At 44.8% G+C, this 13,988-nt stretch overlaps 1 protein-coding gene and 1 long non-coding RNA gene across 12 annotated transcripts in view; one reads left to right on the top strand and one right to left on the bottom strand.

The window, feature by feature from the left end:
- Positions 1-34: 34 nt before the first annotated feature.
- Positions 35-7,204, bottom strand: LOC138406617 (uncharacterized). 2 transcript variants are annotated; one of them, XR_011240014.1, is made up of 3 exons: positions 2,827-7,204; positions 2,348-2,669; positions 35-1,113 (listed from the first exon to the last, which is right to left on the bottom strand). It is a non-coding gene; the product is annotated as an uncharacterized lncRNA (long non-coding RNA). The 2 variants fall into 2 exon arrangements; XR_011240015.1 differs by lacking the exon at positions 35-1,113 and having other exon boundaries at positions 1,708-2,669; positions 2,827-5,221; positions 6,441-7,204.
- Positions 7,205-7,342: 138 nt separating this feature from the next.
- LOC109642129 (phosphatidylinositol-binding clathrin assembly protein) overlaps positions 7,343-13,988 on the top strand; it is a 64,915-nt gene continuing 58,269 nt past the window's right edge. For 8 of the 10 annotated variants that reach the window (XM_069519197.1, XM_020106807.2, XM_020106809.2 and 5 more), the window contains exon 1: positions 7,470-8,685. In XM_069519197.1, coding sequence (XP_069375298.1) covers positions 8,556-8,685 — 130 coding nt within the window. In that variant the 5' untranslated portion in view covers positions 7,470-8,555. Of the gene's footprint in view, positions 8,686-13,988 lie in introns of all 10 variants that reach the window. The other 2 variants (XM_069519200.1, XM_020106808.2) reach the window with 1 other exon arrangement.

Here is a 13,988-nt window from a genome sequence, read left to right as displayed (position 1 = left end):
GGAACTGCTTCATATAGATTTTCTCTATAATTATGTGGTAGATCGACAAAAAAGCACCTGTGTGTGTGTGTGTGTGTGTGTTATGTTCTCTCTCTCTTTTGTCCGAGAACTATGATTTCACTGCCACTTGTGAATAGCTCATCACCCGGCACACTCCTTCCGGCAGCATGTTTCCAATCTCCGCTCGCTCTGAGAAGCTTCTCTTTGTGAGATCATCAACACTTGGCAGGAAGGACAGTCCGTCAAGTGAGCGTCTTCTTCCTTCTGTCCTCACCAGATCTCACCTCGGTGCTCAGAGGCAACACGGGAACAGAGCATCATTAGTTCAGTACACATTTACTCAGTATTTCTGTCGGATTCCTGAAGGTCCAGTTGGTGGAAATACAAATTCCGACCAATCAAAGTGTCTCAGTGGATGTTTTTGAATAATTCCCCCTGAATCCACTGTCTATGAACATCTTTCTACAGTTTATAGAAACGAATAACAGGAGAACTGCTGAAATAAGATCAGATGAAACACAGGATGAATGAATGATTGTACGTTTAATACAGCAGGTACAGGCGCGGAGGCAACTTTGGTTTCATGTGCAGAAATAAACCTTATAATTAGCTCAGAAAAGAGCAGGTCATTATTTTAAACCGTAACCTGCTGCATCTGGTTTGAGCCTCAAGGTTCCATTCATGACTCAGTGTGCGATGTGATGTTGTTGAGGTCGGTTGTGTCGTCTTTTTTGTTGATAACAATTATTCACATTTGCATCTTCATCCTCCTCCTTCTCCTGCTCTTCCTTCTCTCTGCTCACCTCCTGCTGCTCTGTTCTCTCTTTCACAGCTTCTATTCTTGCATGTTTACTCCAGTCCTCTCTCTTCCCTCTCTCCTCCCTCTCTCTTCCCTCTCTCCTCCCTCTCTCTTCCCTCTCTCTTCCCTCTCTCCTCCCTATCTCTTCCCTCAACGCTCTTCAGAGGATTTGCTGTAAAACCTCGACATTGATTTATTCCTCGTCAGGAGCAGATTGGTGGATTTGATGATTGTTATTTGCTGGTTTTTCTTGAGACACTTGTTGCTTCTCTGAAGACCGACTGCGCTGGAAGACGGATATCTCTCATTTTATCCTGTGAGTTGAAACAAAAGAGGAAAATCACGACTTTATTGCAAAATTATTTCCCTCATTTTTTCCATTTTCTTTTCACGCATTTGTCTTTCTCTTCTTTTAAATCATCATGGGTTCAAACCTATGCACGTTTCTATTTTAGGGCTCAGTTGTTATTACACCTTTTCAAGTGTGTTTAATTTGTGGATCAATTGATTTTTTACTGCATTTGTTTATTTTGGCGTTTTTCTTAATGCATTTGCCTCATATAAATAAAGATAGTAATTTTTAATAATACTAACATGTCTAATACTATTTAATCATAGTGTGTTTTCCATAGTACATGTGTTTTAAATTGCTATTCAAGTCTTTATTTTCACAGTATGAATTTGATGTGGATTAAATCAAGCATTATTTTCATAACCAATATTTAATTTAGAGTCACTGTGGATTACATTCACATTTAAACTCTGCTAATTTAATTTAATTACCAAATACATTAGCTGTGCAAACAGATAAATCATAAATAATAAAAAAAACTGGTGTTTTTTCTTCCTCACACACATTTAAAACCAGATCATTATTTTAAATATTTCCTGAATTTCCAGCGACTGACGATGGTTTCAGCTGTGAGGATCTTCATCAGTCTGCTGCTGGTGTTGCACTCAAGCAGAGGTGGGTCTGTCGGAGTCCGACTGTTTCAAAGCTTTTAAACGTCTCTGTGAAAGTAGAAATTATATCGTGCATCTGTTCAGTCTTAATCACTGCTCTTCACATTCAGTGTAACATGTCAGGATCGGTGTTTCACGTGTTTCTTCCTCCAGGTTCTTACAGTTTGATCTGTTTTCACCTCTGTCCGTTTGTTTCTTTGTTTGTTTGTTTGTGAGCAAGTTTACACCAAAACCAGGAACTAATAACCCGTTCAGAATATATTTATATTATTTATTTAGGAGACAGAAATCTAAAAGCTTGATTGACTTTAAGGGAACTGTTGGACCACAGCGAGGGCAATGCTCCACAGGGTTGATGATTTTGGCGAACGGAGAGGGACTGATGAAATGAGGAGCTGCTGATCGACTCTGGATAGTCTCCCAATATAATCCCAAGTGGCTGCATGTGAGAATGCAGATGTCCGAGTGGAGCTCTGGACTTTCTCCAGAGCTTCACCTGTCAGCTCCCTGCTGAAAACTCCAGATCATGTCCCAGAGCAGAAGGAGGTTTTTAGAATTGTTTTCAAGGTTATTTTAATTAAATACAAGACACTCGATGTTCTGGCTTCTTAGTAGGTCGTTGATATGTAGCTTCTATTTCTTCTTTTTCTCCCTCTCTCCTGTTTCTTCTCAAAGGTCAGAAATCCAGCGATGACTCCATCCACACCTCCCTCTTGTCGTTGATCAGCGTGAGCCCTCAGTCCATCGTTAGCTTCCTGCTGCTGGGTCTGACCGTCGTCTTGTCTGGAACCGTCTACTTATGGATCCTCAGATACGTTTGCCACGGCTGCTGCCAGCCCGTCGCGGTCGGCTTCGAATCAGAAACTCTGGCGGTGCTCGTGTGAAGCCGTCAGGTCGGGATTCAAACCTGTGGACAGGTTCAATTTACAACAGAACTGAGGCTCACTTTTCATTTTACAATTCTAACTATCCATTTCAACGTTTGGGGAAAAGATTCTCGTGTGAGCCGTTCTAATTCAAAATATTCGATCTAGAAGTGCGTCAGACTTTCTGAAGTAGTTTACCTCATGATCCAGCAGGGGGCGCTCACTGTCAGCTTGACCTATTGCACACTGATTTGACCTATGGGGCAATCACGACACTGAAGTTGGTTCGTTGGTTGAGGAGGAAAATAAAAGATTTGCTTCAAGGTCACAATTTGTACAAAAGACTTTTTATACTTTGTTCAACACATATTTCTTTAACCTTCATGGAAAACTGAAGTAAACTGCTTCTAGTGAATTTAATTACATTTATTCTAACTCTTTAGCAGGTCGATTATCAATGAGACCTCAGGTTGTGCCAGCAGTTTGTTATCACCCACAGTTACGTTTTGGCGACCTCTAGTGGTCGTAGTTATTATAACAGGAGCAACAACAAAAAAAAGAGTCAGCTGCTGTTTCTGATATTAAATCTATAAAATAAATACTTTATTGTTACTTGGAGACATTTCAGCTGCTCCAACCAAGAACAGGAATATACACAGAACAACACGTCATACAACTATGTGTATTTTGTGTATACATGTATTTGCTGTATTTATATTTCCTGGTCATCATTTGAAGAAGTGGAAATATTAATTCTTTTTTTTGCTCATGATTTTTGCTGGAACATTTGGCTTCACATTGATTTAAAGAAATGCATTGTATATTTTTTTACTGTACGTGTGAAGAAATAGTTGAAGCTACAAGGTGAAGTTCTGAAAACTGGTTTAAATAAATAAATATTAAAAAAGTCAGTATCGTCTCTCTAGGTCTCTGGGGTCAAACTTGTTGCACTCTCAAATAAATCCTCTCTTAATGTGAAGGGGCTCGCTGCACGCCACAACGCTCTGTTTGTCTTAGAATGAATAAAACTGTTTCATGAGTCACCCTCCGCTCCGCCTGAATAATTGACCTGGCGTCTCTGCAAAGACGGAGGCTGTCGAGTTTGCATCTTCACGGGTCCATTCATATTTGATCCGTCTCCTAATTCAACTGCTTGGTATCTTTACAAAGCTCCATGGATGAATAAGTGATCTGAGAGATTCAGACTCTGGATCGTTCATCGTTAGTTGAGATGACGTGAGCCTGACAGGCCGAGCACCAGGCGGACAAATAAGACCAGAGACACGAGTGGACGATAAGTTACGACTAAAGTTAAACTACAAAGTTAAGGAAAGTTTCATCGACTTTGGAGGAAACTTTCTGGTGTCAGAAACTTTACCATAAAGGTCAAGACACCAAAGATCTGCATCTGGTTGCCTGACGCTACTCCATCGATCGTAACCACGGTGACCACTGACACACGCTACCACACTCTGGATGAACTGTGAGAAACTCTTCGAGTGTTTACATCTGACCCCGTCCTTGTCGATTGCCCGGTAATGGATTTATTGCTATCTCTCCCACCAGCTTGGCCGTGGGCAAAGTAGCAGCTCAGCCCGTGATTGACAGCTCCTGATCGGACTCCAGTCCTGCGTTGCCAAGGGTTACCGGGGCTCCCCGCATCCATGCAAGGAGTTGCCATGGAAATAGGGAGTTCTGCCCTTTCTCCTGCAGATGGCAACACCGCACTCCGAGTCAGGGATGAGATGTGAGCTGGGGCATGTGAGGGCGGCACGTTAACAATCAGCACTTGGCACAGACGTCTCATAAAGAGCAGAGTGTAGGTGTGATTCCACGCTTTGCATGTTCACCCCGGCTTCACCTCCTCCCGCTCCGGGTGCCTCTGCGCATCCTTTCAATTACATGCCAGTCAGGTGGAGACTCAGCCTCCCCTGTAGGCAGCAGTGTGACTGTCTGCCTGCCAGTCTTTGTGCTGCCGTGCACCAATTCCTCATGTGCAGAGCTCAGCTGCACATGTTTCCTTAAAGACATGTTTGTAGTTTTAATTAAATCTCACGAGACTCCAGATGAAAGAGAGCTAGAAACAGTAATTGCTGCATGAACAACAGATCATAGTTCATATTTTAGAAAACTGTTTGGTGTCGGTCCATGGCTGCAGCTGCTGCTTGTTTTCCTTTGTGCATCTTCTGCTGTGACATAGAGAGCATATCAAATAAAATCAGGCCGTCATTGGTGGTCTGTGCAGCGCTAACCACTTCCATTGACTGTGGCTGCATGTCTCACTTCCTTTTTCCTGCAGCATGTACATTTTTTCAAGACACACACACACACACACACACACAGAGAGTTCATTGAGTTTGGCAGAGATGAGTGAAGAAAGAAACCAGATGAGAACAGTGAGGCTGACAGTTATCTATAGGTGGATCACAAGAACACACACACACACACACACACACTTTCGGCTTCCAAGTGCTGACAAAGTCTGTGCGTGTGTGCGTGTGTTCGTGTGTGTGTGTAAACGTGCACTCCTCATCACCCACTCTGGACAGTTCATGGAATCAATCATCAGCATCTTGGAGAGTCTCGTCCCTGGCTGGAAGAGGAGAGGTTATTAGAGGTCAAAAAAAGAAGAGGTGGTCTGGTTGCAAATTGAAAAGTGTGTGTGTGTGTGTGTGAAGCGTGTGAGAGCTGCAGCCCTGCATCTCTACATACATGTAACTGTGTGAGAGCGTGTGAGAGCTGCAGCTCTGCATCTCTACATACATGTAACTGTGTGAGAGCGTGTGAGAGTGTGTGAGAGCTGCAGCCCTGCATCTCTACATACATGAAGACATGTAAAGCGTGTGAGAGCTGCAGCCCTGCTTCTCTACATACATGTTACTGTGTGAAGCGTGTGAGAGCTGCAGCCCTGCATCTCTACATACATGAAGCGTGTGCGAGCTGCAGCCCTGCATCTCTACATACATGTAACTGTGTGAAGCGTGTGAGAGCTGCAGCCCTGCATCTCTACATACATGAAGCGTGTGCGAGCTGCAGCTCTACATCTCTACATACATGTAACTGTGTGAAGCGTGTGAGAGCTGCAGCCCTGCATCTCTACATACATGTAACTGTGTGAAGCGTGTGAGAGCTGCAGCCCTGCATCTCTACATACATGAAGCGTGTGAGAGCTGCAGCCCTGCATCTCTACATACATGTAACTGTGTGAAGCGTGTGAGAGCTGCAGCCCTGCATCTCTACATACATGAAGTGTGTGAGAGCTGCATCTCTACATACATGTAACTGTGTGAAGCGTGTGAGAGCTGCAGCCCTGCATCTCTACATACATGTAACTGTGTGAAGCGTGTGAGAGCTGCAGCCCTGCATCTCTACATACATGAAGTGTGTGAGAGCTGCATCTCTACATACATGTAACTGTGTGAAGCGTGTGAGAGCTGCAGCCCTGCATCTCTACATACATGAAGCGTGTGAGAGCTGCAGCCCTGCATCTCCACAAACAACCAGACATGTGAGGCACAGTCTGCCGCCACATGTTTGATTCCCTCAGATCCAGTGCGCAGCCCGCTGCTTCTCTCCAGCACACCGTGTTCCATATAGTCTGGAGTCAAACAAGGACACGGTGTCTGAGGAATAATCTGATACGACCTTAAACCGGGACTTCAAAATAAGAGCATGTTGTATAGATGGAGCAGCGTGTGAGCGGGTTTGTTGTCGTTGCACTGCAGCAGAAACACATGCGTGATGCGCGGTCATGTGAAGCGCGACACGTGTGTTCCATGTGTTTCATGTGTTTCATGTTTAAATCGTGACACCTTAAGATCTTCACACGCTCCTCAGCTCCCAGCCCATGCACTGCAGAGGCGTTCACGGGCTGTGGGAAATATGAACAAGCAAACTGAAAACAATCAAAAAAGTACGAAGAATAAAAGAGATTAAAAAAAGAAGATTACTCTTCTATTCGATATTGTTTTATAGTTTGCTTATTTAACTGCATACACTTTTATGAGCCTTTTCATTATCAGTTATCAGTTAATTTATCATTTCGTCATTGTAGATTTTCCCCTTCACATTAAACTCAAACTGTTTGACATGCAGACATTAAAATTCAGCTTGTCATCTCCAATACAGGGTTTTGTGTCTTAGATCTGGGCAGTTCATGATTGATTTGAATATCAGTTATTGTGTAATTGGAAAAGTATTTAAAATGAATTTGCAATAGCAGAAAAAATATGTCGTTGAGTTCAAAGTATTCATGTTGGTCCCATGAATACGCTTGATTTGAAATGATATCACACTCATGTATTTATCATTTTGTTATTTCTTTATTATAATATCTACTTTATGTTTCCCCCGTGTGCAATAACACCCAATACCAGTTTTGTTTTTTGTGCAATTATCCAATTAAATTAATATTTTAATGGGATACTGCACATCATGTGTATTAGTAGCCCATTATAGTTTTATTTACTTACATGTTCTTTCTCTCAACTTTTAAACTACTGCAACAAATTATTTTTAAAATAAGATGAGATTGCAGAAAAAAACTAAAGAAGTTACTCAGCCACATGAATACTAGAATAAGATTAAGTAAGAAAAGATTGATTTAAAAAGCCAAACCAAACTTAAACTGGATACATTTTTGATTTAAAAGATAAATTAAATGCATACTAGATACAATAAGATACTCCTTTATTAAGGTTTTAGTTTTATTTGCTTTTTTTTAAACTTAAAACAAAGGAATTAAGAACTTTTTCCAGCTCTGGAAAAAAAAAAAAATAGTGACCGCACTTAACTTTCGTCTCGTGGAATCCGAGCTCACCGCGGACACGTGAAGGCAGCAGCAGTGTGAGATCAGCTGATTCTTCACGCTGCCATTTTGTCCGGCGGAGACTCAGTGACACCGTCCGCTCACAGGCACCGGGACCGTCGGCGGAGAAAGCACCGAGCGATCCTACAGCAGCGAGCCGACGGTGTGGAGCCAACAGCCGGAGGACAGCGCCAACCGAGCCCGAGGACCGCGAGAGGAAAGCGCCGAGCTGAGGAGGGGGCTGTGGTTCAGTAACTCACCGCGGTCGCCGGCTCTGCTCCTCCGCCAGACCTCAGCCTCGCACCCCGCTCCCCGGCCGGTTAGCTTCCCCCCCCTCGGCTAGCGTCTCAGCTAACACCCTCCGCTCCCCCTGCCTCCTCTCCCAGGGGGGAACCCGCGCCTTCCCCGGGGGCTGTCAGTCCCGCCCTCTCGCCGCGTGAGCTCCGGACGATGCCCTGCTCGGCTCTCGGTGACTTTTTACACGCGCGGGGCGGTTCAGCTCGCACTTCCCCCCGCCGCCAGTGTTAGCTAGCGGCGGCGCAGGCTAACAAGTTGACGTGGAACCTCGAGCGTCCGGATCGCGGAGATCGTCGCCGGTGCTGTCGGGGGCTGTGACTTCGCGCGGATTCACGTCACTCATTCGCGTTATTGACTTTTCTCCTCCGAACCAGTCGCCAGGTCACGAACAGCCTGTCAGCGATGAGTATTAGTGGCCGGAAAGTCCTCTGCAGTGTTTACAAAGTCCACAGCGGGACTCTTTCCTGGTTCCTGTGCTGCAGCGTTAGCTAACACACGCCAGCTCTCGTCGGTGTCGGTGTCGGTGTCGGTGGTGTTGACTCAGATCCTCCTGCAGAACTGATTGTGGGCTTTCTCCTCTTTCCCCAAACTCGGTTCTACCCGCGGCTGGTTCTCCTCGCTGGTGACATCACCGCTGCTCCTCGGAAACTAGAAGAACTCGTCTGGTTTTTTTTTTGTTTTTTTTTGTTTGTTTGTAACCTCCGACCTGACAGGGACGTCACGTTGAGCTGTCGATCGGGGTCGTTGTCGTGCGGTTGTTGAGCGGATTGAAAGGAGGAGAAGGAAGAAGAAGAGAGAGAGAGAGAAGGACGAATAGAACGCGATGTCAGGCCAGTCTATCACGGACCGGATCGCTGCAGCGCAGCACAGCATGACCGGGTCGGCCATCAGCAAGGCTGTGTGCAAAGCCACCACACATGAAGTCAGCGGACCCAAGAAGAAACACCTCGACTGTGAGTACACCCTCCTCCTCTGTGTGTGTCTGTCTGTGTGTCTGTGTGTAGTCTGTCTCCTCTTCAGGACATTCTCCAGAGTGGACACTGACCAGCACCCGAGGCACCTCGAGTCTGGTCCCGATGAGGTCAAACCGGAGGTACCTCAGGTGCTGGTTGAGGTTTGGGGCTGCCCACAGTGAATGCACATACTCTGATTGAGGACAGCAGTGTAAACTCTTGTGTGTGTCCGGTTGCATCTTTAAAAACTGACTTCTCAGGACCTCGTGAGGGCCAGAGTCCAGTCCCGGTGAGGTAAAGTGTGAGGTACCTCAGGTCCCTGTCAGGGTCTTTGTAGGAATAGCTGAGCGAACCTGTGTTGTTTGTGTTTGTACTCGTTTCAGCCTCCGGGAGTTTTCCAGCGTAAACACTGACCTGTCGGGACCTCATTAGGACCAAAGTCTGGTCCTGATGAGGCAAAGTTTAATTTGAGAGGTCCTGGTTGAGGTCTCACGTCACTTGTGGTCAGGTTAAGTTTAGATATGAGTTATTGCTAAAGTTGGGGGCGAGGTTTTGTCCTCGCTGTCCACAATGGATGGAAGTCAATGCAAAGTCAAAGGTTAAGGGACGTAGTGTTTCATTGAGTGTCTTCACAACCAGAGAAAGATAAATGTGTGTCTGTGTATTTACTGGTTTTTCTTACCTCTTTAGAATAAACACTGACCTCATTAGAACCATTCTTTGGTCCTAATGAGGCAAAACTTAATTTCTCAGGTCCTGGTGAAGTTTAGTGGTAAGATGTGAATTGTGTTCAGGTTGTTAATGATTTACACACATTCCTTCACGCTCCCAGGCTGTGGACCGTCAACTATACTGTTACCTCCATACCGCCTGTTAACTTTGAATACTAAAGAAAGATAGAGGACGTAACAAATGTCCTGAAGATGCTGGACCATCAGCTGTTAGTGTTCAATTAAAGCTCTTTTTTGATTGATTGATTGATGGATGTGCTTTGGATGGATTTAAAGCTAATTGGGCTGTAACTAACCCTCCTGTTGGTTTTGTTGGTTGATGATGTTTGTTCAGTTTGTGTGTTTATTGGTTTGTTTGCTTGTCGGCAGAATCACACAAAAACTGCTGAAAAGATTTCCACCAAATATTGTGGAGCCTGTTAAAAGATCGGGGATTTTGAGAATAATTTATGAATCTTTATTTTAAAAAAGTCAAACATATGAAGTGTGCTGTTTAATTCGAGTGTGTGGAATCTGTTGCAGCTTTATTGAGTTGTGTTGGACCTTGGCGGAGGTGTCTACTGAGTGCCACCCCTGTTTTCCTGATTGATGAATCTGCACATGATATTCTCAGGTTTTTATCTATAACATGTCTTTGTGCGTGTCACAGTGTTCCAGACCCAAGCTGACGTCTTTAAATGGTTTATTTCAAGATAAGAGGGAGAATCTGGCTCCGTTACAAACCCCTAAATAGCAGGTTCTTGTTGTGTAGTCGTCAAGGCGCAGGCGGAGATGACAAAACAAGTGACAAGAGCCACGGCGAGCAGGTCTGTCATCAGGAAGGACAGTCTGTGTCCACCTCGTTTCCAGCGAGAGACAAAAAGACGGAGGTGTGCACTAAAAATCTCACAGATGGTGTGTGAGAACAATTCGCACAGGCATCATATTTTCTCACGAGGCAGCTTTGGTGGCCTTTATTTTTTTTTTGGTGGGGACATTTCTCACACAGCTCCTGCAGGTGGAGAGAAGAATGTAGTCAGCAAAGGAAGCACATGCACTCAAGATTCCTCTGGTTTGTTTGTTTTCCGTTCTGATTTCTCATCTTTTCACAGTTTTGACTTCGAAAGCGAGAGTTGAAGTTACACCGAGTCGTGTCGAAGTTGGCAGAAATTATGAGCGTATGAATGAATGCATTTATTAAAAGCAGGAACGAGTCACGTCCATCCATATGCATAATGCTTGTGCTTGTGCGAGACATGACTGGGACTAAATGTGCTGAGGCTCTGTTTCTGGGAACTGGCTTTGTCGGCATGAGACGCAGATGTTTGATCGATGCTTCAGCTCAGCTGCCTCGCATCCGTCAACTCCTCCTCCTCACCCGCTCGCTCACAAGACTCAGCTGCTGACGTTCAACAAAAGTCATGTATTGTCTCAGCTCCTCTGTGAACTTGGACAGACCTTAACAGCCAATACGCCACGTTGAGCTTAATCATTGTGGGATATTGATTTCTTTTGTGAGAGCAAGGACCTCAGTGGCGTAGGTAGAGCGGTCAGCGAGTGGTGCATTGCATGAAGGCCTGATTGTGATGCTGTTTGCCCGCGTGATGATTTTTTACCATGAAAGTAGATTCCAGGATTGTCGGGCAGTCAGGGTTGTTGTGTTGTCATGCAGGTAGTTCATTTGTGTGTCTATTAGCAAACCAGGGAGGCTCAGTCAACCAGCCAACTATCATGAAGTTATGATAGTTTCCCTTTTTGTCAGGTTTCTTACTTTTCATCCTTTTTTAGTTTCTTGTTTGTTGTATTTTCTACGTCCAAGCAACCAACTGGTCAACAACAGACAATCTGCTGCCTATTTACACAGGGACACACATGACCGATGTATGTGAGCAGTCATGTAATGTGTTTTCAGCTTTATTATGGACAGAGATAGATTTTTTATCTCAAAACCTAAAGTTACTCAGTTAACAGTTGAAAGAAAAGCAGCAAATCTCTGTCATGGTAGAAAAAAGTTAGCGTAAACATGTTGTCGAGCATCAACAAGGATGAGGAGAAGTCAAGTTTAACCAGAAGTTGTTGCTGCTGACACGTTTGAGATGGATTTAAAAACCAGCGTGGTCCAGTTCCGCTGGATGTTGGCGCAGTCGAGATTCATCTGGAAGCAAGATGCTACAGGCCTGAACAGAGGCCTAGGAAGGCAAAGGTGCAGTTGGCAGTTCTGCCTGCCAGCCATCCATCCAGCCAACTAGCTAGCATGTGTGTGTGTCTTATCAGTTAGTGAGTTGTTTGCCTGCCATTTATTCAGGAAGAAACCTGAGAACACCTGGAATCTTAACTACGGTTACGTCGACCATTGAATATGTTTATTATCGATGGGGAAAATTTCTTTTGATGCACTTCTTGGCGTCTTTTCCAATATGTGCCAGTCTCCAGCTAAGACATTTTGTGTTCAGGGAGGTCATAGCAGGTTGAAATATGTCGCCCCTGTTTTCTTTTTTTGTGCACATGAATCTTTTCACACAGTCACAGCCTCTATCCATTGACACACGAACGCCTACAACAGCCATCGTTTTCTTTCGCCCTTGGCACAAATTCACTGCAAGCAGCTGTGACTGTCTGACAGCAGACTGTGAATGATCTCACTGGCGTATTTGCATCAAGACCCAATAACCGAATAACCCTGGCAGAAGTCTTTCAGCGTCGCCAGCATTTGAGCGTGCGAGGGTTCAGGGGGCCGCTGTAAGCTCAAGCAGCCGTGACATTCATGCACCACTGGTGAAAATAAGTGCCATTTCAAAACCATTTAGTGTCATGATTTGGGCTGTCTGCAGAAATGACGAGTCCTTGCCACCAGTTGTGAGAAGCTCCTCTATTTATGGTGATTATCATCATAAAAACCAACGAGGGAGGGTCAGACGCTGCTCGGACGTCTGTGTCTGCCTGCCCACCTGCTCACAGTTTGTCAAAGTGAGAGATGTTGTGTGTTTAATCCCTCCTTTATAAGCAGCTAAGTGATTGCCATGGCACAGACACATACACCAGTGTTTACCACAGAATTACATTCCATCTGTGGGGGCAGTCGCCTGAAGGGGGGTGTGTGGGATGTGGGGGGGGGGGGTGGGGTTTGATGTTGTTAGCCCGGCCCCGGCACACGGGATAAGCATGTTGTTCTGAGTGACACGTGAAGTGACGGAGAGGGAGTCGGTGTTGTGTGATGCTTCAAATTGAAAACTGAATTGATTTCCCTTTTATTTTTGAGTTGGAACAAAGATGGGCAGGATCTCTCTTGGTGCTCCTGATGGTCTGTCAGCATCGTGGGGGGGGGGCAGTGGATTGATGCGCTGCGCTCCGAGACATAATGAAGCAACAGTGTAAAGCACTATGTCGGTAATGTTTTATGTCGGCGGAGGTTCCACTCAACAGATTCCAGCAGAATATGTCGTGGATCCATTTTTTATAATTCGGATTTCAACATGGTGTCATCGGGGGGTCAGGTGTTTGTCGGCTGCTGTGCGGTGACGTGTTTTGGGCGCAGATTCGGACAAATCAGTCATTTCGTTAACACCGCCCTCCGCTGAGTGCTGTTCATCTTAATACTGAGGCAGTACATATTTGACTACGGTGAACCACCACAGGTGATCAGGTTCCCCTCACCTCGTTGTCATAGCAATAAACGAGCCAACCGCTTTGTGTTAAATGGGCTTTACAGTGGAAGTCGGACGGTGAAGTCCTCTGCAGCGGCTGTAACGTTTCTTCCAGGTAGTGAATGAAACACTTACGATCGTTTGTAACAATCCAGCTAATGGAAACTGTTTTAATTGTGAACACAAGGCACCTGGAATAATTACTACTTTCCATCTAACTGCTCAACTGAATGACTGGTGGGAAGGTTCCTCCAGCACTTCACCTTTGTGACAAACTCGCACCGTGAGCAGTCACCTGGTTGTCGTGTGAAAGCCATTGGAGTCACATAAACGGAGGCGTGAATGAGCCGACGATATGTGATGCAGGAGTTTCGATCCTGTTTGCTCTTAAGGCTTGATGCACTCTCAATGGCCTTCATTACGTCTCCTCCGAACCATCTGTCTCCGTCCTCTGAAATGTGTTCTTCATAGTCTTCAAAGCAGTGAATTAGAGGAAGGGGGGGGAAGACGAGAGTCGAGGGGAAATCAAGCACGACAGAGCGATTCAGGAAAATAACCACAAGAAGGCCTTTCACTCAGAAGTAGAATTCTGTCTGACTGTAACAGAGTCACAAGTTTTGTGGTTTCCAACTTTCTTTACTTCTGTTTTTATTTTTCTCTGTGTTTTAGATAATGTAACCACCCTATAGATTTGTGTTAATGGCGACTAGTGTTTATTATTTCAGCTTCAGTTTCTGTGAAATCACGTTAATGTCTCAGTGGGTGGGTCTTAATACTGAAATACCCATGAGCCTTTGGTGGCATTGCTGCTGAGAAGAAATTGAATTCAAAATGGTTTGTTGGTTAGTTGCTATATTCCATCAAAAACCGACGCATAATTCAAAAACATAATTTAAAATTAAATTGGTTTTAAGCTGCAGCTTGTTTTCAAAACAAAAGTTTTAGTTCT

The sequence above is a fragment of the Paralichthys olivaceus genome, chromosome 22 (assembly GCF_024713975.1).
Source record: "Paralichthys olivaceus isolate ysfri-2021 chromosome 22, ASM2471397v2, whole genome shotgun sequence".
Taxonomy (NCBI): Eukaryota; Metazoa; Chordata; class Actinopteri; order Pleuronectiformes; family Paralichthyidae; genus Paralichthys; species Paralichthys olivaceus.
Note: the sequence above shows the minus strand (reverse complement) of the source record. Positions and strands in the feature narration are given on the sequence as shown.